The sequence below is a fragment of the Pyxicephalus adspersus genome, chromosome 7 (genome assembly GCF_032062135.1).
Source record: "Pyxicephalus adspersus chromosome 7, UCB_Pads_2.0, whole genome shotgun sequence".
NCBI classification, from domain to species: domain Eukaryota; kingdom Metazoa; phylum Chordata; class Amphibia; order Anura; family Pyxicephalidae; genus Pyxicephalus; species Pyxicephalus adspersus.
Genome location: NC_092864.1, coordinates 76,803,021 through 76,830,895, shown reverse-complemented (window position 1 = coordinate 76,830,895; position 27,875 = coordinate 76,803,021). Strand labels below are relative to the sequence as shown.

Here is a 27,875-nt window from a genome sequence, read left to right as displayed (position 1 = left end):
GTGTTGGCTTGGATAGAAAGAGTATACCCCTGAACCTTCAGATGTGACCTCCAGGAATGGCAGGTGCTCAAACTAAGGAAGAAAGTTTGAGGCTAATAAAATGCAGTTATGTTTACACATCATCTCCTACCTGTGACAAGTGTTCAGATAATGTGCTATCTCGGACACAAACAAATTGGAAGCTGTCTTCCACTTTCATTTTATCAAGACCACAAACTATCATTGATCTGTAGTCTTTCCTTGGATTTTTCTTTTTATTATCACAGTTTGGAAGGGTTTGCTAAGATATTAATTGAGCTTTTTGAGAAGCCTGAAGTGAACAAAGGGGAAAAATACACCAAAATGCATTCTGAACGTCTGAATAATTCTGGACAGTCTGAAAATTCCATTCAGTGCAAGCACACTATTTATAGGGACAAGCCTTTACACCAGCTGCATGTGAAGTTTAGCCCCCATTTTAACATGTACCAGCCAGGTGTCGTCACAAGAATATCCATAGCTCTTTCGTATATCCATCAGTGTTTTGTTGTTGGTTCCACTGCCTATACTTGTAAGGCTGCAGAAGGGCTCTATACTACGTGACCATATGAAGAAAGCTACATTGGAGATCTTGCACACCACTTGCAAGAAGCACATCTGCAGGTAGTCTGCTCATCACTCACACCCTGCAGAATTTAGGAACCAGCGCTTGGTGCCCCAAGCTAACTGTATAACTACACCAGGACCAGGCTGCATTGCCTCAGGCCACACAATTTGTGAGACCACAACTGTGAAAAATTCCAGGGTCTCAAAATCAACAGCGATGTGGCCATCTACAACAACCTCTTGCATGTGTTTTTTCCAGATGCCAGTGCAGGATGATATAGGTTGCAAGACAAAATTTCCTTTTAGTATCCATGTCAAAATCAAACGTTCTTCAGTCAAAAAGTGAGTGGCAAGTCCTCATGAGCTAGGTTTGTGTTTAGAGGGTTTACTGGCGTCTTGAGATTGGGCACATTGTGTTTCCTTGTTGTCGGCCAACTAGCCTGATAATGGCCAGCTAGCCAACAGCCAACGCAGAGTCTCTCCAAGATACACCTGGAGAGTCATGGCAGGAGAGCGGAAAGACGTGGAGATACCAGCCAAGGGGGAAGATGCTGGTGTGTGGCTAATTCAGTGGTGTGGAGACATATACAGCACAGCAGACCTTTGCCTATGCATTATGCCCTCAGGCAACTGTTTTTTACGAGGTGCCAATGTAGTGAACATTATAGGTTTTAGGTTGAAGACTACTGGTGAGTTTAGTGGCGTCAGGAGATCGGGCACATTGTGATTCCTTGTTGTCAAGGCAATTAGCCTGAAAATGGCCACTTAGTCCACGGGAAAAGCAGTGTTTCTTTGTGTTAAACCTGGAGGCCTGAGGTGGGGAAGCAAAAAGACAGGGAGGTGTGGGTGTGAGGTCATTTGGGAATGTGGAGGCATATATAGTGCTGAGGATGAAGTATGAACACTGGTAGTCAGCAGTCCCTCAACAGCAATTTTCTTCCACTGAGGGTGGATCATAAGGGCCTCATCTGCTAAAGCAGCAGATTTATTTAGGCTGGATGATTTAATTCTCACATTTAAATAGGTTGAAAATAAGATATAAGTCCATCAAGTTCAACCACTAGGGAAATAGACATATCCCAGATAAAAAGGCAAAATGATCCTGGTTCAATTTGCTCCAACAGGGTAAACAAAATTCCTTCCTGATTCCTTTTAATAGCCAGTTATTTTCTGTGCTTCTAGAAAAGCATCCAGTTTATTCTTAAGGCAAGCTATAGTACTTACTGAATCTACTTCCCGAGGGAGATGATTACACATCTTCACAGACCTTACTGTGAAAAACCACTTCCTTATCTGGAGCTTAAACTTTTTTTCCTCCAGATGCAAAGAGCGCCCTTTTGTACTCTGTAATGATCTCAAAGTGAAAATTTGGGAAGAGAGTTCTCTATATGAACCATTTATATATTTATAAAGGGTGATCATATCCCCTCCTAAACGTCTCTTCTTAAGGAAGAATAGATTCAGTTCTCTCCTCATAGACGAGCTCCTCTATTCATTTTTTTTATTCTATTGGTTTTTAGGGGAACAATGATAGAACAACTTTCACAATATATCAACTGTACAGAGATTAGCATTTTAACAGCAATGACAAATACAGAGATCTATTATGAACATATTATAACAAATAAGGGGGTTATAACAAAGATCAATCAACTACATTAGGTTTCCACTTCATAGCGAATTAGTAATTAAGGGTGTATTGTGGTTTGTTTAAAAAAAAAAAAAAAAAAGGAGTAACACATCTTTAATGAACAAGAGGACACAAATAAACCTGTTGCCCGAAGCATTAAAATTAGTAATACATAAAAATATTCAGCAATAACATTCAGTGGAATTAGCTTCACTGTAAATTAATATTGTGCTGTCTGTTCAAAGGTGGAAAGAACTCTCCTTCTTGTGTCCCACTGGCAGTTAAGCTATATACTATTCCCACAGTTCAAAAAAAAAAAAAAAAAAAAAAAACCTGACAAGGGGCCTAAATGGAGATTTTGCATGAATATTGCAGGAACTACATGGGAGGGAATGGAGAGATTCGGGCATGGAGAGCTTCGGGCACTGAAGGTTAAGTCATTAGTTAATAGTTAGACCCAAAAGGTAATTTCACAATCCGCTATAACCGCTCTCTACCCTTCCTAGGGGATGCAAATGTTTGCGTATTTGCAGTAAAATTTTTATGTATCTGCTATATTTAAAAAAAAACCTCTCGTACAATGATTGGGCCAACCCATTGGATAAACTACTTGCTGTGTCCTACTGAACTATTATAGAGCTATTGAACTAACTTAGAATATGAAACTAGGAGGTCTAGATTGAGCAGGTTGGTCAAACATTTCCCAGGATTATACCCCTAATGAGATTTTCATAGATTTTAGGAGAGCCTGGAGGGCAAAATCATCCAAAATGTATAGAGATGACTTTAAAACTTTTCTATTACTCATACATTTTGCCAATGGATTCCTATAAAATAGGTCTTAGCTTCCCCTCAGTGTGTGAAATATGGGACTTTAGAGGCAGTTTTTTAACACATGTTGTGGAGATGCCCTAAAGTCCAGTATTTTTGGGGAACATGGCAATATACGCCTTTCCGAATCTGGTGAATTATTTACCGCTAACACCTGAGTGTACGATCTTTGGGTATATGTCACTTCAAGGAACAAGAACTATAAAATGTTGTACTGCGGGCTGTGGAGACTTCTCTGACCCTCCCTGCAGGGCCAGGCTGTGTGTGCTCGGTCTTCCCTCTCCCTCCTATAGCGTGCCTCACTCCTTGCTGGGCAGTGTGGGCACAATTTTGCCGCTTCTGTGCATATCTCCCGGGCACTGTATCAATCTATGCTGCCCTGAAATGTCCGCACGTCTGCCCCTCCTGCTCTGTTTGTTCCGCCTCCTCCGGTCAATGTTTACTGTGTGCTGTTCGTGTTCTGCTCCGCCCTGCTCCTACTTGATTGGATGCCCGTGATTGATGGGCAGAAGAATTGCTCCGACCCCCAAATGGATGGAACAGAAGACGACGTCTTATTTAACACCAGTGAGCAAGAAAGTGATGACAACGACTGCGTGGATCTGTCCGTCCTCATTTCTGATAGCAGCGAAGAAGAGAAATTCTTGAGGTTCGAATAAAAACTTTACAGCCTTATTTTTGTTACTTTCACTGTTTACTGACTGTTAATGAGAGTAAAGATAGTTCTTAATGTGTTACATGGTTGACATAAAATTGTTCCTAAACTGCTGTTAACTTTATACAGTTGATATAAAATATTTTACTACAGTATTTGGTTCAGAATCTTTTTTTTCTAGATTTTCCTCCTTTAAAATTGGGTGCGTCTTATACGGCGAAAAATACGGTAAATAAAATCAAATCAGCTTTATTTTGGATATATACAAAAATAAAAATAAAAGCCATAAAAAATGGCCAATTATTTTTAAATATATCAAAATAATTTTCCATATAATATTAGAAATCCTAGCATTTATTTGTATATACAGTTAGACCCATGAATATTCGGACAGAGATGCAGAGAATGCATTTGAACTGCAGACTTTCAACTTTAATTCAGTGGGTTGAACAAAAAGATTTGAGTGGTTACATTTAAAATTAATTGTGGTAATGTACAGAACCCAAATCGGAAAAAAGTTGTCCAAATATTTATGAACCTAAATGTGTCTGTATGTATGTATGTATATACACACACACACACACATACATACAAACATATGTTATATATTGATGTAGTCTTACAATATCTTCTATATCTCCCTAAAGAAGCCAAGTGGTGAAACTTGTCTGGATACAAGACATTACCCACCATGTATATAATACAATATAGAAAAATGAATATCTAGTTTGAAGGGGCATATCCCAGATGCACTAAATGGGCTTAGGACAAATTTGTACTGTTGTGTATTTATGATGTAAAATACTAATACAAACATTATTTGTGCTAAAACAAGCCTCTATTTCTCTTTTCTTTCTCTTTTTTTGTATTATAAATAGAACAAAGTAGCAGGTAAGGATATCATCAACTAAGGCTTGGTCTACATGGATGGTTTCAAAAACGCATACAAAAGTTTGTACCACGTTTATATACGTTTTCATGCACTTTTACAAGCGTTTTAAAGCTTGACTAAAAAAAAAAAAGAATGTTATAAAAAAAAAAAAAACTTTTATAAAACGCCTAAGAAGAGTTGTACTGCGAATTGCAGCGATTTTATAAAAGGTTTACTTTTAACCCTTTCAGGGAATGAGTACAGGGGTACATAAAAACCCTTACTCATTCCCTGAAAGGGTTAAAAATTGTGTAAAAATTAGACAAGGCTTTAATGTTAAGTTATTTTATTAAATGTGTGTGTTCATGTAACTGTTTTTTTTTTTGTTTTTTTTACAGGTTATCCTAATGACAGGATGATTCCCACGGCTGCAATCATGAAATGAGCACAGCCATGGGACTCCTCCTGACAGTGTGGGATCCCCAAGCACTAGGGGTTAAATGAGGACAAGGCTCTCCATTCACCCCTAGTGCTCTGTGATTGGCTGAGGTTTTCCGTTTGTCAGCCATTCAGCACTAGACTTGAATGGGCAGACTTGTCCCCATTCATCTTTAGTGCTCTGTGATTTGCTGGGAAATAGGAAACTCCGATGACAGCTCAAGCATCATCAGGATTCCACTTTCCTCAGCCAAATCAGGGAGCGGAGCAATCATTAATCATGCCAACAGCCCTGCTCCCAAAGCCCTTGAGGAGCTGTAGTATGTGCTACAGATATACAGAGCGGAGCAATCATGCTGACAGCTCTGCTCCCAAAGCCCTTGAGGAGCTGTAGTATGTGCTACAGATATACAGAACACGTCATGTTCAGGAAGTTGTTTGTCCAATTTCCCAGATTCAGGACATGTGCTGGATTCATGTTGCATACAAAATTACTGGACTAGTAAGGCGCCCAAGTATTTTTAATAACAGAATAGGTTTGCATCTTTGGGGAGATTATTATTTTCATTTATTTTTTAAACACATATATGGAAGGTACCTGCCCTGTCTTCTTCCAGAAAAGAAAAGGTGTACCAAGAATGTACAGCAAGTTGGACATAAATATGCTCTAATATAAATGAACCCAAGTATTATAAACCACCTAATCGATACACAAATTATACTTTACATTTAAACTCACCATTTCAACTTTACAATTTAGGAACAGGCAAACACTGAAAAGAATAATAGTGCAACAAATAACACATTCAAAAACATGAGACAGCTTAAAAGCTTAAAAAATGACAACTACTTCATATGTCTTTATTATACCTTAATCTCTGGATCTGACAACTGGTGTTTCAAAAGTTCAAAGGCTTGAGTATTCCCCTGAAAAAAGCAAAAGGAAAAACATTTGTCAGATCAATGTAGTAGCAATGACAGTGTAAATAGATTGTAGTATAAATAAAATAATTATATCACTTTTTCTACAAGATTTGTTCAGTCAAAGCGTGTTTTGATACATACAGTTTGAAGCAGAAGTTACCATACACGTTGGGTTAAGTCTTTAAAACTCATTTCATAAAACTTGTACATATTTTATAGTAACAAATTATAAATTTGGCATACAGTTAGGTCCATACATATTTGGACAGAGAATTTTTTTTTTAATTTTGGTTTTGTACATTACCTCAAATAATTTTAAATGAAACAACTCAGAGGCAGTTGAACTGCAAACTTTCAGCTTTAATTCAGTGGGTTGAACAAAAAGATTGCATAAAAATGTGAGGAACTAAAGCCTTTTTTTTTTTTACACAATCACTTCATTTCTGGTGCTCAAATGTAATTTGACAAATTAAAAAACTGAAAACAAAATGTTAATTTCTAATATTTGGTTGAAAACCCCTTTGCTGGCAATGAAAGTCTGTAGTCTGGAACTAATGGACATCACCAGATGCTAGGTTTCCTCCTTTTTAATGCCCTGCCAGGCCTTTACTGCAGCAGCTTTCAATTGGTGTTTGTTTGTGGGCCTTTCTGTCCGAAGTTTAGTCTTCATCAAGTGAAATGCATGCTCAATTGGGTTCAGATCAGGTGACTGAATTGGCCATTCAAGAATATTCCACTTATTTACTTTAATAAACTCCTGGGTTGCTTTGACTGTATGTTTTTGGTCATTGTCCTTCTGTATTATTAAAACGCCTCCCTAACAATGTGACTGCATTTAGCTGGATTTGAGCAGACAGTATGTCTCTGAACACCTCACAGTTCATTTGGCTGCTTCTGTCCTCTGTCACATCATGGATAAACACTAGTGCCCCAGTGCCAATGGCAGCCAAGCACGCTCAAGCCATCACACTGCCTACGCCATGTTTTACAGATGATGTGGTATGCTTTGGATCATGAGCTGTTCCACACCTTCTCCATACTTTTTCTTGCCACAATTCTGGTTAAGGTGGATCTTGGGTTTCATCTGTTCAGAGAATGTTTTTTCCAGAACTGTGCTGGCTTTTTTAGATGTTTTTGAGTAAAGTTCAATCTAGCCTTTCTATTCTTGGGGCTTACGAGTGGCTTGCACCTTGCAGTGCACCCTCTGTATTTACTTTTATGCAGTCTATCATTACGCCTACTTCCTGGAGAGTGTTGTTCACTTGGTTGGCTGTTGTGAAGGGGCTTCTCTTCACCATGGAAAAGATTCTGCGATCATCCACCACTGTTGTCTTCCATGGACGTCCAGGTCTTTTGGCGTTGCTGAGTTTACCAGTGCATTGTTTCTTTCCCATGATGTACCAAACTGTAGATTTTGCCACTCATAATATAGTAGCAATTTCTCAGATGGGTTTTTTCTACTTTTGCAGCTTAAGTATGGCTCCTTTCACCTGATAATGATATAACAAATTGATAATGACATAACAAAGGAATTGCCCACTCCAGCCCATGAAATAGCCTTTGAGTCAATTTGTCCAATTACTTTTGAGCACCTGAAATGAAGTGATCGTAAAAAAAAAAAAAAAAAAAAAAAAGGCTTTAGTTCTTCACATTTTTATGCAATCCTTTTGTGTAACCCACTGAATTAAAGCTGAAAGTCTGCAGTTCGATTACATCCAAGCTGTTTTATTTAAAAATAATTGTGGCAATGTACAGAACCAAAATGAGAAAAAAGTTGTCTGTTCAAATATTTATGGACCTGACTGTATAGTTTACACCATCTAGCTCACTTTTTTTCTACACCACCTATTTCACTTTCTATTGACTATCACAACTTCAGTGCAGCACAATTTCACTTACACTATTTTATTATTTGACATCATTGCTTTTAAATCTTTTAACTTGAACAAAAGTTTTGAATAGCCTAACACAAGCATCTTACAACAAGTTGCTGAAATTCTGGCACATTGCTCCAGGGACAGGTTCATAGGCCCCCAAGCTCACATGTTTTTTTAGTTTTGTCAACACATTTTTGAATGGACTGAGGTTAGGTCTTTGTAATTACTGGTAAAGCCTTACAGAAGCCGTCTCCAACATGTGATTCTGTGACCGCTATAGATAGAACCTTTTGAAAAGATTTTCTAGCATGAGGGCTTATATCACTGAAGGTGGAATGACTAATATGTTAATCACTTATGCACAAATAGAATGCCACCAACTGTTTAAAATAGAGTTCTTCTGAGCGTTTGAAGTTTCAACTAACAATGTAAAAATGTTGTTTGTTAATAAAAGAAAAACAATGCACAAAAAATTAAGAGTAAAACGTTCTATAAAACAACAGATAAGGCAAACTGTAAAATAAAAGGTATTGAGAATCAAAGTCTCTGGCCCTTGCTTGTGGAAGAGAAGTCAGATCCGAGTTTAAAGTTCCAAGTCCAATTTCAGGGTCACCGACTTCTCCTATTCTTTGATCCAGCAGCAGTTCCTGGTTTAGATGGTGAGACTAAAAGAAGGTAGTGACCGATTTTCAGTAACATTGGAATCAGTGTACTCACATGATAGGTCATAGAGGTACTAGACAATATTCATCTAATACAGGGGTATGCAAACTTTTACGGCCACTAGGCCATTTCAGGGGTGGGCAGGAGCACAGTAGGCCGGACATTGAGTCCAGCCCTGATGGCTCTCCCACCACCAGGGAACTCTCCCTGAAGTGAAATGTCTCTCCTCCATATGCACTGCTCCGGAGACGCAGGTTGCCAGCCGGCATCAGGCTGGATCGGCCAGGGGGCGTTAGACCGGATCGAACTACTGGCTAGGCCATATCTGGCCTAAAGGCCGGAGTTTGCCAACCCCTGATCTAATATTAAAAGTAAGCAAACTCACCTATAAATTTAAATGTAAGAGGTCATTGCATAAATTACATTGGACAACAAACATTTTCTTATCAAACAGATTATTTTCATAGTAATCATTTTAGGTTATGTTTGATGGACAGATTCCAAATATGGTATTGGTTTTGTTAGATTGGTTCTAGTTTTTGAAATAATTACCTCAATAACAACCTGATAGAAAACTAATGAAACGTGAAAATTGAGCAAAATTAAACTAGATGTGCCTACGTATACAAAATACATTTTTTAAATTCTTAATGTCACTATATTCTGTACATTTACAGAACTAATCACAAAGTAATAATTGAAAAACTGTTTGTATGATTTCCTTTTATGCTGATGATCAGGACACATTGAAGGCTAAAGCAGTAGTCTGCCATCATGTGTCTATCCCATCAGCCCTGATACCTTTCTTCCATCACCTTTGAATCTTGATGGAACCTCTCCTTGTTCCTCACTGAAATTGCCAAGGTTTTAAGGAAATTTTTGCAAATGGCTATGGAGATAGTGTACCATTTTATGCTCATAGTACCAACAAAATTTTTAACATTTAGGAGCAAGTTTTGTACCAGTTTTTCAAGATTTTGTGCTTTATGGTTATCCAAGAAGTTCTTGACAACCATGACATAGCTGTGCCAGACAGAAACTTCAGTATCATTCATGTAACTTGTGAAACTTGAATCATTTATCAGTTTCTGAATTTAGGGTCCATCAAAGATTCCAGATTTTAATTTTTCAGTACTCAATCCAGTGAAGAATCTACAAATGTATTTGAAGCAATTACCAACTATATGTGTAGTGGAGGGAGAATGATTTTTTTTGATTCTCAACCATTGGCTCGTTAATGTTGTTCGCTGCATCTTTTTTCATGTTTTCCCTTGGAGGCCATGTCACTTTTTTTCAGTGATCCTGCTTTGCTCTACTGTCCCACAAGCAGGTTCTTTGTATATCCACTTGCTGTCCAAGTAGGAACTTCCCAAGTAGGAAGTTCACCATTTTTAAATCAACACATATGGACCATTGGTGTTCATGATAGAAAAGCTTTTTGAAGACTATTTTGAAAATTGCATATTCTTCTTTAGGTTTTGTTGAATGACCATTGGAATTTATGCATATCAGTTGCCATTATACAGTAAAACAGATTTCAAACTTCGAGTGGAACTGTCTATAAAAAGCTGCCAGTCTTCTGCTCGGTATTCTGGTACTCCCATATGGGCAAGTAGTCCTGGGATGTTACAACAGTACACAAGGTCTCCATCTTCACTGAAATATGGTAGAAGTGCCACCTTTCTTGTCCTATAAACCGTTATATTATCTTCACGTCTGACCGTTCTTTTCTTTTAGCCTGGATGCTAAAATTTCAGAGGTCACGTATTAAATCATTGAGCTCTTCCTGGGAGAACTGCTGGTTTGATGAAACACTTCTTCATTATTCACTTCCACTGCTAACTCCTGGATTACACTCCAAACCCTGTATATCCTCCATGTCGGATACAGGAATATCAGGGAGTGTACTGAACACTGATATTAATATTATTATTATTATTAATAATAATAAACAGGATTTATATAGCGCCAACATATTACACAGCGCTGTACATTAAATAGGGATTGCAAATGACAGACTGATACAGACAGTGATACAGGAGGACAGAACCCTGACCCGAAGAGCTTACAATCTAGTAGGTGGAGGAATTTCACACATAATAGGATGGGAGATAAGTAGTGCTGGGAAGTAGTGGTGGTTTCAGAAAACAGAAGACGACGGGTAGGCAAGTTTGAAAAAAATGGGTTTTGAGGGCTCTTTTAAATGAGCAGAAAGTAGAAGCAAGCCGAATAGGACGAGGAAGACCATTCCAGAGAGTTGGAGCAGCTCTAGAGAAGTCTTGTATCCGTGCGTGTGATGAGGTTATGAGTGAGGAAGTCAGTAGTAGGTCATTGGAGGAGCGGAGAGAGCAGCAGGGGGAGTATTTTCGTACCATGTCAGAAAGGTAAGTGGGACAATAACTATGTAGGGATTTGAAGGCAAAGCACAGGAGCTTAAATTTGATTCTAAGGTGAAATGGAAGCCAATGGAGAGATGCAGCAGAAGAGGAGTGGAGGGAAGGATGGATGAGTCTGGCTGCACCATTTATGATAGATTGTAGAGGAGAGAGTCGGGTTAGTGGAATACCAGAGAGGAGGATGTTACAGTAGTCCAGACGGGAGATGATAAGAGCGTGTACAAGGAGTTTGGTGGTCTCAGGGGACAGGTAGGGGCGGATTTTGGAGATGTTGCGTAGGTGAAAGTGACAGGACCTGGAAATGTTCTGAATATGGGGGATAAACGAGAGGGCCGAGTCAAGGGTGACACCACGACAACGTGCCTGAGGGGAGGGCCGAATAACAGTGTTAACAGATATATGTCAGGGAGAGATTTGGATTTTGAGGGGGGGATGATGATGAGTTCTGTTTTATCCAGGTTGAGTTACAGGAATCGGTCAGACATCCATGATGGGATGGCTGACAGGCAGCATGGGACCTTATCCAGGACTGAGGGAGACAGGTCAGGGGTGGACAGATAAAGTTGAGTGTCATCAGCATACAGATGGTACTGTAAGCCAAAGGAGGATATGAGACTACCAAGAGAGGAGGTGTACAGAGAAAAGAGGACCGGTCCAAGAACAGACCCTTGGGGAACACCAACAGGGAGGAGAGTGGGGGAGGAGGAATTACCATTGAAAGAAACATGAAAGGAGCGGTCAGACAGATAGGAAGCAAACCAAGAGAGAGCAGTGTCACAGATACCAATGGAGTGCATGATTTGTATTAGAAGGGGGTGATCAACAGTGTCAAAAGCAGAGGAAAGATCAAGGAGAAGGAGCAGGAGCAGGGAAAAGTTGCCTTGAGACTTAGCTCTGATGAGGTCATTGGCCACTTTAGTAAGGGCTGTTTCAGTGGAGTGGGCAGCTCGAAAGCCAGACTGGGTCAAGGAGAGCGTTGGTGCTCAGGTAATGGGCGAATCTTTTGTAGACAAGGCGTTCAAGAAGTTTGGAGACATATGGGAGAAGGAAGATAGGATGGTAGTTGGCGGGTAGGGAGGGGTCCAGTGAAGGTTTCTTTAGGATAGGAAGAATTATGGCATGTTTAAAAGCTGAGGGGTATTTACCAGTGGAAAGGGAGAGGTTGAATAATTCGTTTAGGGCAGGGGCCAGGGTGGAGGAATGGGCACGGAGTAGGTCAGAGGGAATTGGGTCAAGTGGACATGTAGTAGACGGAGATGATGAGAGAAGAGCTAAGACTTCGTCCGCAGTAACAGGGTTGAGGGAGGCCAGTGATGATGGGAACATCAGCACCATGTGGCAGGTCATCTTGCCGATTCCAAATCAAGGTATTCCAACTTACATTTACAGCACACAAATAATCATTATCATGATTTTTGGGTTCTCGCCATACCATAGGTACACCAAATATCAAACTTTTCAGTTTTCCATTTTTCCGACATAGACACTCTACACAGGCTTTGCAAACTATATGGGGAGCCCAATACTTATCTTGGTCCCCCAATTTAATACCAAAATATGCAAGATATGCTTGTTTCACAAATTCTGTAATGTTTCTTCTCTGTTTTTGCTGAGAATATTCACCACAAATGTAGCAAAATACATTAGGGTCATTTAAACAACTTCTTCTTGAATGAATGAATAAAATAAAGGCAAATGAACGTTTCTTGAAAATAATGCTACATTTAATATATAAAATGCAAAACATTGGTGTAAATAAAGATTAATAACATGCTGTGTTAACATTTGTTGTTGGTAAAATCGTCTATTCCGATTCTTGTTTCAAAGAACTAGAGCCAATTTATTGAAACTGATGTCATTTCTGTATTCATCAGACCTGAAATACACTAAATATATTGATATATAGATTGATTTTTTTTTTTTGTTGAGCTGTGTTATTTCATATAATCCACCTAACAGTATATATATAACTCACTCAGGAACTTTACCTTTTAAGAAACCTATAAAACTTCCCTATATATCTCTTGCTAAAAAAAATCTTGCCTATATAGTTCTTGCTAAAAAAAATTAAATATATTTATATTGAATCTAGAATGTATGTCATCTGTATATATTCCATTAAGCATGGGACATAACTGTGTTAACTATATTTATGTGTGGTATCCATTGTCTAGACCATACTATGGTACTATTTATATTAAATCTAGAATGTATATGTCATCTTTATATATTCCATTAAGCATAGGACATAATGATGTTAAACTATAATTATGTGTTGTATTTATTGTCTAGACCAAAAAGTCATATATGCACAGCCCTGAGGAAGCCTAAATTGGCGAAACCTGTCGGGTACAAAGACTACAATGGTTCAATATTAAACGCTAGTTGATTGTATGTAATGGTTGACAAACTCCACCCCATGATGACATAATGAAGCCATAGAAATTTTGTTGACCGTTATTGTAAATGATCACTTATACAATATAGAACTATCACAGTTGAAAACATTGGCCTACAAACCCCATCTTTTTTCTTTACTTCAATTTTTACCTCAGTTTGAACCAATAGGGGAGGCCACCCCCCATACATCTATATACTACAAAAGAGGGAAAGGGAAAGAAACTTACTTTTACCCTCTTGCAATACAATAATAAGTTATTCTATTTTTTAACAGTTTGGAACAAATTATGTTTTTTGTATTTATAATCAAAATACCAAAAATGGTAATGGGAAAACAACTAATCAAATGAGCATAAGTCGGAATACCTGAGAATACTTGGACAAGATTTCCGTCACTTTTCCGCCAAACCTGACAGTTTTTCTTGGTGGAGAACTCAAAAACTCATTAGATTCAGTCATCATGTTCTTGCTAAAAAAATTAGATATATTACATTTAGCTATAACCCTAAAAACAATAAAGTAGTAAATTTTAATTCTGAATAACAGTTGTTAAGATATATTTGATAACAATAGGAACATAGAAAATATTAAAAATAAGGTTTCTGTTACATTTATGCAATTTTTTTTAAGTTATCATTTTCCTCAAAAGAATAAGCATACATGCAATGCAATGCAAATGGGATTATCTAAGAAACTTACTTGGCAGTCCCACTGAGACAGGAGAGGACTCTGGAGTGGGTCCGAGCCCATACTCATAGGATGGCTGTCATCATTAACCCTGTAACTGACAAATAGTTTCTATAGATCTTGCCCAAGACATTGGGCCTGATTTATTAAAGCTCTCCAAGGCTTAAGAAGATACACTTTCATCAGTGAACCTGAGTGATCCAGCAAAACTGGAAAGAATCTTGTTTAGGATTGAAAACACTTGCCAAAAAAATAGAAAATGATTTTCAAGAATTCCATTGCAGATTTTCTGGATCACCAAGGTTCACTGATGAAAATATTTTTTTAGTGTTAGAATACTTTAATTGTTAAAAGGCCCATTGTCTCTGTTATTTCTATTTTCTCAAGGGCTGTGGAGTTGCAGAATCCGAGTAATTTTGGGGTATCTGGAGTTGGAGTCAATAGTCAGCAAAAATTGTACTAACTCCAACTCCTATTAAATATAAGTTGTTCTGAAAACATACAGTATGTAAAAAAGTTTATCCGAGCTATGCCGCGGCCGAACATATATACATCTTTGTCATCTGGATTAGACTTGGCTCATTAAAAATATTCATTTGATAGGATTATAAAAATTTTGCTCATTGTTGATTTAAATTATTCAGAGTTATACAGTAAGATTACATTCTACAAATATATGTCCCCTGCTGTTGTGTTGTGAGAAAGCAAAGGTGTTTTCTATGACCCCATTCCTGCTTCAGACACCTGTCTGCACACTATTTTCATTTACCAACTATTTTACAGCTATATACCAAATGTAATTATCATTTATGCTGTTTTAGGTTTTAGAATTGATTTGTTGTTTTTTTGTTAATGTAGTTTATTTAATAAATGTAAAGCATCAAATTATTTAGATCTGTAATTATGTAGCCTCTTGATACAAACAAATAAAACATTATTTTCATTTTGTGTTTTTAGTTTAAAATTTAGATATAAAAACTTTACTGGTTTACATCCTGGCAATTACAGGCTGGTCTACTGGGTAGAGTGTCAGCTTCCTGGCCAGGAGTTCTTGTTCCCAAAAGCAGTCTCAACTTTATATAGCTTTACAATGGCTGTGCTTTGGCAGTGATGAAATCTAAAAAGGTCAAAAATATGCCCTGAGCATTGGTTTCTAGCAGATAGCCCAGAAATGTACTTAAAATGTTTAAATGTAGACTTAAAATGTTAAATCATTCTTCTATCCAAGATGGCAAACCTTTGTGATCTGATTTTTTGGATGAACTAAAATATAGAAATAAGCATCATTGATATCTAAAGAGGCCAATTCAGCTTGATGGTCTTTCTTGAAATCCATTGTGATCATCACCTATATTACTTGCTAGCAAAAACTCTTTTATGTGGTTCCTTATCAAGATCTCCAGTATCCTTCCAACTATAGAGCATAAACTTGCTGTTCTGTAATTATTTGATAAGGACTTTGCTACTTTGTTGTCCTTAAACCAATGCATTGGTACTATGCCAGTGATTAAAGAATTCCTAAAAAAAGAAAAACATAGGAATAAAAACAGATTCTTGATCCCATGGAACCCTTGCCACAGCACCTATATTTACGAATTCTTTCACAATTTAACACAAAGCACTGGTGTTATCTTGGTTATGAAGATGTTTTAAGAGGATGGAAGACTTCGAATTTGTAACTCTCCCATGATACGAGGGATTAAACATTTTTTTGCAAATATCCTCCCATCTGAAAAAGAATCCTCAGTCTCCCACTCATGTGAGTGGGGTGGTTATTGAGATTTTGGAGCAGACTGGAGAAGGTTAATTGGCAAGCCTCCTTCCACCTTTGAAAAGGACCATTTCTGCTTTTTGATTACTTTGGTATTGCCTTGATTTCTCCATTCTTACTAAAAGTAAAACTAAAAAGGTTTCTTTTTTTGTTTTTTAAATGTATCCATGCCTATTGCCAGGAAATGTTTATCTTATCATTCATAGAACTTTTTAGACTACTCTAAACACTGAGAGTCCAAAACAAAAGAAGACTTGAATACGTTTTTTTAGAAGAAGCATCCCTCTTCAAGTTTAAAGCTACAGTACCATGAACCAGAGCTGATCAGGGCCGCAGAGCAAGTCACCATGTTGACAGCTTCAACAAACGTTTGCTAAAAAAAAAAAGCCACTGCTTTGGAAATCACCAAATCTTTACTTCACTTATTCTAGTTGGGATGTTCCTGTAGCTGTTACAGTCAGAAATCCTGATCCCCAACCAAGGAAGCGCTCGCTACCACAGGTTTAAACATTGTCACCAAAGCTTTCCAAGATTTCTGCAGTAAGTCATTCATTTTGGTTTTGATACTCTGGCCAAAGCAGCATTCAATCTCTAAACTTGAAACCCTGCAGACACTTTAGGGACCCTATATTTTTTTACCTACCGTTCACCAAACTATATTTGTAATACTATGCTTCCCTTTCTGTTTTTTGAATACCAATTTCTCTGGAATAGGGAGGTGCAGGACCCCCCCACCCCTTAAAAGTTCATTAGCATGGCAGACACTTGTGGCTAACACCACCCAAACTTTCATTCCCCATGGCATCATTACAACATAAAAAAAGTTCAGTCCATCAAAACACACTGCCCTGTTACACATGAATGTCCTAACCAGCACCTAAACCCCAATTTTGTTTTAATGGGCAGAATTTTTTATGTTCTAATGATGACATTTTAGGGGATTAGCCACAGATGTCCCCCACTCATTTTCAGTTTCCTACACCTCCACATTCCAGAGAAATTGGGGTTCAAGTGTTAGAATTGGGTAGTAATTATTATTAAACAGGATTTCTATAGCGCCAATATATTATGCATGTGTAGCAGGGCAGTGCATTTGCCATAGTAAAATTAGTGAAATTTTAGTGTGTGGGGAGGGGGGTAGCCAAAGGCCCCCCCCCACTGCACCTACATTTTTAAGCTTTGTACACCCCACAATTCTAGAGAAATTGAGGTTCAAAGAAGAGAAGCAGAGATGGTAGCATAGTATGACAGGTATAGATTTGTGACAGGTAGGTATTAATTTAGGGGCCCCACCCCAATGATCCCGGTTATGTAAGTGGCCACAGGGGTCCCCAATTTGCATTTTCAGTTAAGGACTCCTAGGCGCACTTGCTTTTGAAACAGCACCCCAATGTTGTATTTTCACAAGTTTTTAAAATTGTGATCCCCATATCTTTAAATTCCTAAATTCTGGGGGGGCTTAAATTGTGAATACTATTAGCTTTGAGTGACCTCTGTGCACCCTAAAAATGTTAAGTCATTAGGACATGGTTTAGGAGATAAAGGTTTGTACACAGAGAGCTGTAAGGCTGCAGAGTATGGCATGCAGCATTCCACCCACAGCTATCCCACTCTTCCCAATGACGTCATTACACATGCGGATACATTTACAAGCAGCTTTTTTTCATAGAAGCCACAGCAAAAGCTAGAGAATGGGCGTGGGACATCGTGTGTCCCAATCTCATCGTAGCTGTGCTGTTCTACCCGCCCAGCTTTTATCAGAAGCTAGAATCCTCTGAACGGATGACAGCTGAGAACGGAGCAGCCTCTCAGTTGTCCATTCAGAGGATTAGAGATGCAGATGAGAGCCGGCCAGGGGAGGCCAGGCACTCTGCCAACTAAAAGGGTGCTGGGGGGAACTATGCTAGTTAAGGCTTAGTCTACACTGACGTTTCTGCCTGCGTTTAACCTAAAAGCCCATGTTTAAAATTCCCATGCATTCCAAAAGGCTAATCTACACCAGGACGTTTTCTTGTGGCACGTTTATGAGCATTATCTCTAACGTTGCTTGCAACGTTGAAAAAATTAAAACGTCCAAAAACACGGGAAAAAGCGGTATAGCCGTTTTCCATCGCTTTAAAATGCTAATAGAAGAGTATAAAAACGCAGAAGGAACGCTTACATGAGTTTTTAAAAACGTCCATGTAGACCCACCCTAATTGAAATTTCTCTATCCCAGTCATTATGTCTTGGGGGCACACATCAAGAATGTAAGATATCCCCTTAAATTTTTAACCTGGCTCTTGACCCTTTACTGTGTATCCTGGATAATGCGTCTCAATTCACAGGCTTTTTGGTTTGGACTGATCAAATGCAAGATCTCAACTTTTGGAGAAGACCTTCTTTTATTAATCTCTAATCCCACCTCCTGACAACCAGTCATTATTGAGCTAACTTGTGGCTTTAGGTCTGTCTCAGGATACTCTATAAACTTTGAAAAGTTATATGCTTTATACCCCAAGCACATACCGCCTTAGTAAAGTCAGCGCCAAAAGCCACCATCTTCTGTCTTTTTTTACAGTCTTCGGGCTATGTCACTTAATCTCGCACTGCGTAGGGGCGTGATGTGGGGACATTCCCCCTAGTGAAAAAAATGCCAAGAGCCTCTCAGGATGCGTGACACAGGTATCCCGGGAGGCTCTGCGCTACCGTTCAGTCTTTTTTTTTTTTTTTTAAGAATTTTTTTTTATTAAAGGATATACAATATAGATTACAATAGCATATAAAACATACAAACACAATAATGAGGCATATCCCATTTTTCATAGAATAGTAAAGAGAGCACCACTATGGTGACTGACTAAGAAAGAGAGATAAAGGAAATTAGAGAAAATATAAGAGATATGGAACACACAAAGAAAAAAAAAGATCCTCTCACAAAGAAACATACAAACAAACAAAAACAAAATCATATACCAGCCAGTATAAAATCTAAATACAAACATATCCAACGTCTCATTAAAATAAACTAGATACTACAATACTTATTATTATATTAGAAAGAGTTGCTAAGAACACATTTCTTGTGTTTAAACCATATATCCCAATGTTTAAGAAATATTTTAAATCGGTTTTGAGATAAAGCAAAGATCCGTTCATACGAACAGTGCTCATTAAGATTTCTAACAACTTCAGAAATCAGTGGTACATGAAGGCTCTTCCATTTACGTAGTATAGATAATTTAGCACTTAAGAGCACATGAATAATAACCGACCTAGTATATATGGGGAAATCTTCCACCCCTATATGTAAAATCGCAAGCCTAACTTAAGGTTGAACACGGGTATTCAAAATTTCTGAGATCAGCACAAATACTTGATTCCAAAAGGATCTTAGCGAAATACAGTGCCATAAAATGTGATGCAGAGAGCCAAGACTACCACATTCTCTCCAACATAAATTTGAGGCAGATCTGGAGAAGTGTGCCATCTTAGTCGGCGTTAAATACAAATGATTTATCACTTTTTGGTACACATCCCAGTGATCTGCACATTTAGTAGCTTGATAAGTTATATTCAATGTGGTTAGCCACAAATTATCTGGGATCATAAGATTAAGATCTATCTCCCACTTATGCATTGCTGAAGTTTTCCAAAATCCTAGGTTAGAACTAATCAAGCGGTAGAATTTAGAAATTCCCTTAGTCCCTGATGACAAATTATTAAAATAGAGAAATACAGAATGTTCCATGGGTAATCTGTCCGATAGGTCCAGATTCAATAAACAGTGTCGGATTCGTATATAAGTGAAAAACTCAGTAGAAGGTAAGTTATAAATCTTTTGTAACGATTGAAAAGTCTTAAATTTTTTAAAGAAATAAAGATCTTTAAGCTTAGTAATTCCATGCATATACCAAGAGGATAAATTTAAATGAGGAATAAACACCTCCAAAATCCTTAAGTCAGGGGTAAGGAGCATAGATGATTGCCCCCTTGAATCAGAAAGTGGACATTTACTCCAAGCTTGGAGAGTCGCTTGGATCGTTGGGGCTACCGTTCAGTCTTAAAGGGGTGGTGCTGCACCTTGATTTTTTTTTAAAAAAAGGGTGTTGCACTTAAAAAAATACATACTTTACATATATGGGTTGTCTATGCTTTTATGTACAATTTAAAATATTTCTCAAAAGAATTAGGCCACATCTCACTTTACTTTCAATATATATACCAATAGATTATTTTGTGTCTATTTGGAACTTTTAAGGTCTGTATCGTAAAAAAAAAATAGTTAATTTAAAATCCTTTTTTTATTATTATTTCCATAAAAAAAAAAAAACCTTTTTCATTACATTTATAACACAATTATGTGCAACTTCTACTTCATACTTAGTTGTCTAATATACCGGTACATTGATCCACATTACAAGTTTCATCAACCTCACAATATTTACTCAACACATTTTGCTTAGAATCCCTTATTTGAAAATTCAAATTGGGGACCCCTGTGGCCACACACATAGCAAGGAGCATTGGGGTGGGACATTGTCTGCTTCTCTTCTTTGAACTCCAATTTCCCTAGTGGTGGGATGTACAAAACAAAAATGTAGGTGCAGTGGGGGACACCTTTGGTAACAACCCCACATGAAAATTTAATTTTATGGCATCATCAAATCATCAGAGAAACTCCACCATCAAAACACACTGCCCTGTTACATTATTGCCCAATTCTAACACTTGGACCCAAATGTGAAATTTTTGAAATGGAGAGTATGGGCAGTGATGAGAGGCGGACAATGGCTGTCCTGCCCCCATCTTGCTATCGCATGCACAATGCTCTTAAAGCATCACCACATTTTTTTTTTTTTTTTTTTTTTTTATTAGCAAACATCACCACATTTTAACATCATATAGGCTGGATCTACACGGACGTCTTTAAAATCACATTTAAACGTTCCTATTGAATTTTTTGCATGCGTTTTTAAGCACTTTTATTATCATTTTAAAGCTTGCCTTTAAAATAGTGGAAAATGCTAAGCAGAGTGTTTTAACACGTTTAAGTGCATAAAAATGCGGGAAAACGTCCCATTGAAGTCAATAGAAGTGTTTTTCCCTACTTTAGCTCAGCATTTTAATTTTTTAAACATTTAAAATGCAGCTCATAAAGGTGCCTCAAGGAAACGTCCTGGTGTAGATTGGCCCATTGGAATGCATGGGGATCTCAAACATGGGCTTTAAAAGCCACAGGTTAAACGCTGGGGAAAACGTCAGTGTAGACTAAGGCATAAAGGGTGACTTTTCCTTTTTGGGGGGTGCTGCTCTTCCATTTTTACTACCATGGCGGTAAAGACTGTAGTGTAAACCCGTATCCCGTATCATGGAACACTAGGAAGTTGGAATATTAGTTAAAATATACAACACCCAACAGTTAAGGCATAATACAAAAAAAAAAAATGGAAACTGTACATACTAACAAGCCAGGCATTAGAACAATTGTATTGGAACAAAGTATAGGTGGTAGGTAGAACACTGACACAATAATAGGGGTTAGATACATTTTCTATTATATAAAAAGAAAAGTTACACTCTTATATAATGTTAAAATGTGGTGTTGCTTTAAGAGCATCATGCAAGTGATAGCAGATAGGGGCAGTACAGCCAGTGCCCTCCCCAATCACTGCACATATTCTATGGGCACTAAATAAAAAACTGTGGAATGTATCCACCCACAGTAAGACAGCTGCGTGTTTAAAATCCGCTTGTCATATTCTGCAGCCTAACAACTCACCGTGTTCAATCTTTCACATCTCCTAAATTGTTGTTTGCAATTACTTTACATTTTTAAGGTACACAGGGGACTCATAGCTACTAATAACTAAATATTTTTAATTTCAAGAATTTCAAAATATGGGGATCACAAGTTTAAAAACTATTGAACATTTGAGTTGTCGTTTCATAAAAAAAATGCACCTAGCAGGAAAATGCAAATTAGGACCCACAGGGGCCACTTACATAGCAAGGAGCATTGGGGTGGGGCACCTACATTTTTTTTTATCTACCTTTCACCAAACATTTTAATTTTTTATTTTATTGTAATGATGCCTTGGAGATGAAATTTTAGATAGTGTTATCCACAGACGTTGCCCTGACATTTGCAATTTCAAGTGTTAGAAGTGGGAAGTAATGTGTAACAAGGCAGTGCGTTTGCCATAGTAATGAAATTTTAGTTGGGGGAGTGGTAGCCAAAGGTGTCCGCCCACATTTGAGTTTTGGACACCCCACCATTGAAATAGAGAAAGAAGATCAGGGTAACATAGTATGTTAAAGATGTGACAGATATTGATTTAGGGGTCCCATCCCAATGCTCTTTTCTATGTAAGCTGCCCGGGGGGTCCCCACATTGCATTTTCATTTAAGGATTCCAAGGCGCACTTAGTTTAAAAACAGGAACCCCACTGTTGTATTTTCACAAGTTTTTACAATTCTGATCCCCATATCTTGAAACATTTGTTGTTGTTAAGAAGACATGTCATTTTATCATTCACCATTATTTGGTTCAATTTAACATACTCCAAAGGTTATCAAGGATGGCTTTCAAGCTTTGACTTTACTAGTACGAGCTGCCAAAAATATTTATTGATCAATACTAGACATATCTTTTGGCATTTTTACCTCAAAACTGTTAAATAAGGCACTTACAGGAAATATGAGTGGTAATACCATTTACTGAAAAAAGGAGATTGTAAATCCTTATCTAAAACTTCTTGACTTTTGGGGGGCAGGGGGATCAGATGTGCGGCACTCTAACCTTACAGCCCCCAAGGCAGAAAGCAGATTCTTGGGGGTTTACATAGTTCTCCCCAGCCTGTTTTTGGTGGACGGGCTGCCTGGCTGCTGTGCCTCTTCCACCTGGCTCTTATCAGTTGCTCTGATTAGACAGGGGAGAGGCTTCTTGCTCCATTCTCAGCTGATTGCTGATAAGAGCCAGGCTGAGGGAGAAAAGCACAGCTATGACAAGATCGGGACACAGGCTGTCCCTCCCCCCTTGAAAACAAACACGTGTAATTTAACTTTGGGGTTGCTGATTCAGAGGAAAGTGCAACTAGGAGTCCTAAATTGAAAGTGCAAATTGGGGACCCAGGAGCCACTAACATAGCAAGGAGCATTGGGGTGGGGCCCCTAAATATATACCTACCTGTCACAAATCTATACCTTTGAAACTACTGTCTGCTTTTCTTCTTTAAAGCCCAATTTCTCTGAGGGTGGGGGTACAAAACTGAAAATACAGGTGCAAGTGACAGGCACATTCTCCCCTTACAATATAATTACTACAGCATCATTAGAACATAAAACACTCTGCCCATTAAAATTGGCTTCCCTGTCCTGTGTAACATTTCTGTCCACTTAACATTTTGAACGTCAATTGGGGAATGATGAAGTGTAAGAAACAATTAGCATGGCATCATTAGAAAATGAACTCTGCCCACTAAATTTTATTGAGATTGAGGTACAGGATGGTTACAGTCGTGTGTAACAAGGAAGAGCATTTTGATGGACTTTGATGGATTTTTTTTAATGTTGTAATGAAGCCATGGTGATGAAAAGTGATAGCCACAAGTGTCTCCCACTTCCACCTATATTTTTGTTTCCCTGCACCTCTTAATTCTGGAGAAATTAGGGTTTGAGGCAAGATACAGGGCAGGCAGCAAATTTTGCTAGGTAGAGATTTGTTCTTATAATGCCAAACTAATTGCACCTACAGTTTCCGTTTCCTATGCCTCCACGTGTACCTTAAAAATTTCAAGTTAATACAACCAACGGTTTAGGAGATATGAAGGTTTGAACACAGCAAGTTGTTAGGCGGCAGAATAAGACAAGCAGCTTTTACACTCACATTGCTATCACACTGCACTGCCGATGACATTATTACACACTGTGGATAAACTTCACAGAAGTTCTTTTTAATAGAATATGGACAGTGATGTAGGAAACTGAAAATGTGTGGAAACGTCTGTGGATAACACTCCCTAAAATTTCAACACAATGGAATCTTTAGAACATCTCTGCCCATTAAAACAAAATTGGGGTTCATGTACTGGTAGGGTACAGTCATGTGTATCAGGGCAGCGTTTTTTTATGTTGTAATGATGCAATGGAGATGAAAGTTTGGGGAGTGTTAGCCATAAATGTCCCCCACTTGCACCTATAATTTTGTTTACCTGCACCTCTCTGTTCTAGAGAAATTAAGGTTCAAGGTAGGGAAGCAGACAGGACAGCATAGTATTACAAATATAGTTTGGTGAATGGTAGGTAAGAAATTTAGGGGCCCCACCCCAATGCTACTTGCTATGTATGGGCTCCTTTGATTACATTTTCAATTTTAGGCTAGGTGCACTTTTTTTATGAAACAGCAACTCAAATGTTCAATTTCCACATGTTTTTAAACTAGTGATCGCCAAATGTTTAAATTCTTTAAATACATTTTGGAAACAAGTAGCTATGAGGGTTCCCCGTGTACCCTAAAAACTTCAAATCATTACAACCATCAGTTTAGGAGATCTATAAGATTGAACATAAGATTAAGGTGAGTTGTTACGCTGCAGAATATGACAAGGATACATTACACACAGCTATGTCACTGTGCTGCCAATGGCATCATTACATGTGCACACTGTGGGTGGATATATTTCACAGGCATTTTTTTTTTCCCTATAGAATATGGGCAGTGATGGGGGGGGAGACACTGGCTGTCCTGCTCCTATCTGCTATCACATGCACAATGTTCCTAAAGGATCACATTTTAACATTATATAAAGGATGACTTTCCCGTTTTTTTATAACAGAAAAAGATATCTTGTTTTTTTCTTTTTCATTTTTTGGGAGAAGACCCCTCCCATCTTTACTATCATGGTGGTAAAGACTGCAGGGTAAATCCGCAGCCTCCTGGGGTATTTGTGTCACATATCCCAGGTGGCTTTGGGCTGCTCCTTTTGTGTATTGGGAATGTATGATCGGGGCTTTCCTAAAATATAAAAAAATGCTCAGTCTCTTTCATTACCAATGAGATCAGCACTTGATGGAACTATGAGCATCAAAAAGAAGAGGGAAGTTGAGCAACCGCGGGACTCGTTGGGCTCGTGGACAGATCAAGTAAAATTATTTTCACAAAGGTTTTGTGTTACCTAAATTTATAGCTAAGAGGCCGCATCTGAAGTTAGGCTGAATTCCCATTGGTAGTAAGGTTGCATTTACCCCTCACTTTCCTCTCGTCAGGAACCACTGCTGCCTAAAATACTGCTAGCTCAGAAAAAGCCCAGCACTTACCGTCTGTTACCAATCCCAGGTGCCTATCAGTTGCCAAGTAGTCACTCAGGAGGGGTAAATGAATTTTTTTTTTTTTTACTGCCAACGTGAACTAAGCCTAAATTGTTACACACACTATGCATACAAGGGATTACACTATTAAATATGGAACACTAGGCAGTTGGATTAAATTACACAGCACTGAACATTTTGGGCATAATGCAAAAAATGGAAAAATTGGACATTTTAACAAACCAGGCATTAGAAAGTTGGAACAAAGTATAGGGGGTAGGTAGAACACTGACACAATAATAGCGGCTACTGGATATCAATGGCATAAATACCTGGGAACACTAAATTTGCAGGGTCTTGCCCCCTGGCTAGACCTTCCCCCCACCCGGCTGAATGTTTCTGGGGAGAACACTGCTCAGTCATGCGTCATCACAACCTAAGGTCAATTAGGGGGGAAAGCCAATTAACTATCTGCATGTTTTTGGAATGTGAGAGGAAACCCACGCTAACACGGGGAGAACATACAAAACTCCATGCAGATATTGTCCTGGCCGAAAAATACCAATACTTTACTAATGATCTTACTGATTGCCAGCTTTATATATAGGCCGCCATATGATTGAGTGGGGGTTTCCATTTGTTTTGGCAAAATAAGAAGCATTGTTTGGATAACAAACACATTTGTATATACAAGGCTCTAATAAATCTGCCTCCAACTACATTGCATAGATGATGACCAGGTAACAGGAAGATTCTCCAACAAAAACTCTAAATTCTGTATTGGCACTGAAATGGGAATCACAACACTACCAAAACCATTGCACACCAATATTTGTATATGTAAAATATCACTGTAGAATGGTGTCACAGACCAGCTCACACACTCCTATCCCAGGTGCTTTGCAGTCACACTCGTTTAGCTTACAACAAGTATACCGACATGTAGACTATTTCCTATTACACTATTCAGCCAGCATTTTGTGTTACAGGATTTCAGTGGACCTCCCGCTGTAATCACAGCACGAAACACAATAACATACCGATAATTACAAGACGGTAATACAGACCCGCAACTCCACAAACAACGTGCATAACACCCAGCAATAGGGCAGACGGAAGTTCGTCATTTTGGAGCAGGAAGTGGGGCGCCTGAAACAGCGCAGCGAGGAGGCCATGTTGAGTGTACTGAGATGAGGACATAGGAAGAGCGTAATACGTCCATGTAATTCTTGGAGCAAATGTGTATACTTTTTAAATACCTTTTAGTGCTAGAGACGTTAAGCGTGTAATATGTAATTTAGGAGGAATGATAACTATTATTTTGAAAGTATATTATTTATTTAAAACGTCAAAGCTGTTTAATACCCTTTTAGGCTAGTAGGGATGTGTCACTTTTTAAGAATTTGCAGCAATTCACAAATTCTTCATCCTTCACATTTTAAAAATTATTTAACCACCAGAGCGTTACACTGAGGTCTAAATTTCTGTACCAAAAGCGTTACAGGTTTTCATGAATTTTTTTTTTTTAAATTGTAGACCTGTAACTTACAGAAATATGTCCGAACAGGGTTCTAGTAGATATCATGAATATAAAAAAATGTTTGAAACACACAATCATGTAAAAAAAAAAATACTTTTAATAAAATTAAAATACACAAAAATCAGCTTAAACAAGAATACATAAATAAATGAAAAATACTGAAAATGCGATAATTCGGTATACTGTATAGTAATATATTTTTCTAAAACACCTCCCAAGTGTCCAACCGTCCAACGTCACATGCCTATAGACAAAACCACATAAATATATTTTCTATTATTTTGGATTGGATTGGATTGGATACAGGACTTTGTATTGAATCCAATACAAAATATTTGAATATTCCGCTACGACCCCCATCGACCCGCACACGCACGGACATCATCAGGAATCACCGAGGATCGCGTACGCGAACAGGTATTCTAATTCTTTACAAACTTTTACATTTAGGTGTAACACCGAATACATTTAGGCTCTAATTCACCAAATTTCGGCATAATTTACCGAAATATGTCCAAAATTTTATAAATTTAATAATACATTTTTTTTTTATAAAACATAAAAAAAAACATTTAAAAAAAATCTTTAAATAAAACTAAAAAAAGTTTAAAAAAAAAAATAGTGTATAATGTAATGTACAGTAGCTTATATAATATATATATAATACAATTATATATATATATTATATAAGGATTTCTTTGTATTGGACTCAATACAGCTTTTTTGTATTGAGTTCAATACAAAGGAACTCAATACAAAATTTTGAATTTCCCGCCCCGTCTCCCTCCCGCGCCGACGCATGCAGCGACGTCACCGGGAAACCCCGGTGATCGTCACTACACTTGCCGGCTGAACACAGAAGGGGACGGACGTGTCCGGAGGAGCGGAGGGAGAAGGTGAGTATTTTTTTTTTTCTGTCCAGCGATCGACGCTGGACAGATAGAGGGAGAGGAGGGAGGGGAAGCCACGGAGGGAGAGGAAGCCAGCTGGCTTAGAAGAGAAAGCCAGCCGGCTTGGAAGAGGAAGCCGGCCGGCTTTTTCTTCTAAGGAGAGAACACCCAACGCTGGAGGACGACGCTGGAACACAGACCCGACGCGGGAACACGGACCCGACGCTGGATGAGCACAGCGGGACCAGGTAAGTTAGACTTTAATATAGACGAAAAAGTACGGGGTTATCGAAAGTAGCAAAAATTTTTCGGACGAAAAAGTACGGGGTTAGCGGTTGGGAGGTTAAACTATTCTTTTTTTTCATTATTAAAGAGGAACTAAACTCAAAACTACAAAAAAAAACACCTTTACACCCGCAGGACAGTCTG

General features: G+C 38.2%; 1 protein-coding gene across 4 annotated transcripts in view; it reads right to left on the bottom strand.

Annotated features, from left to right (window-relative positions):
* Positions 1 to 26,194, bottom strand: part of RRN3 (RRN3 homolog, RNA polymerase I transcription factor) — a 119,768-nt gene extending 93,574 nt beyond the window's left edge. For 2 of the 4 annotated variants that reach the window (XM_072418997.1, XM_072419000.1), the window contains exons 1-3: positions 26,057 to 26,123; positions 13,637 to 13,739; positions 5,881 to 5,937 (exon numbers count right to left, since the gene is read on the bottom strand). In XM_072418997.1, coding sequence (XP_072275098.1) covers positions 5,881 to 5,937; positions 13,637 to 13,732 — 153 coding nt within the window. In that variant the 5' untranslated portion in view covers positions 13,733 to 13,739; positions 26,057 to 26,123. Of the gene's footprint in view, positions 1 to 5,880; positions 5,938 to 13,636; positions 13,740 to 13,969; positions 15,712 to 26,056 lie in introns of those variants that run through there. The other 2 variants (XM_072418998.1, XM_072418999.1) reach the window with 2 other exon arrangements.
* Between the last annotated feature and the right edge of the window lie 1,681 nt (positions 26,195 to 27,875).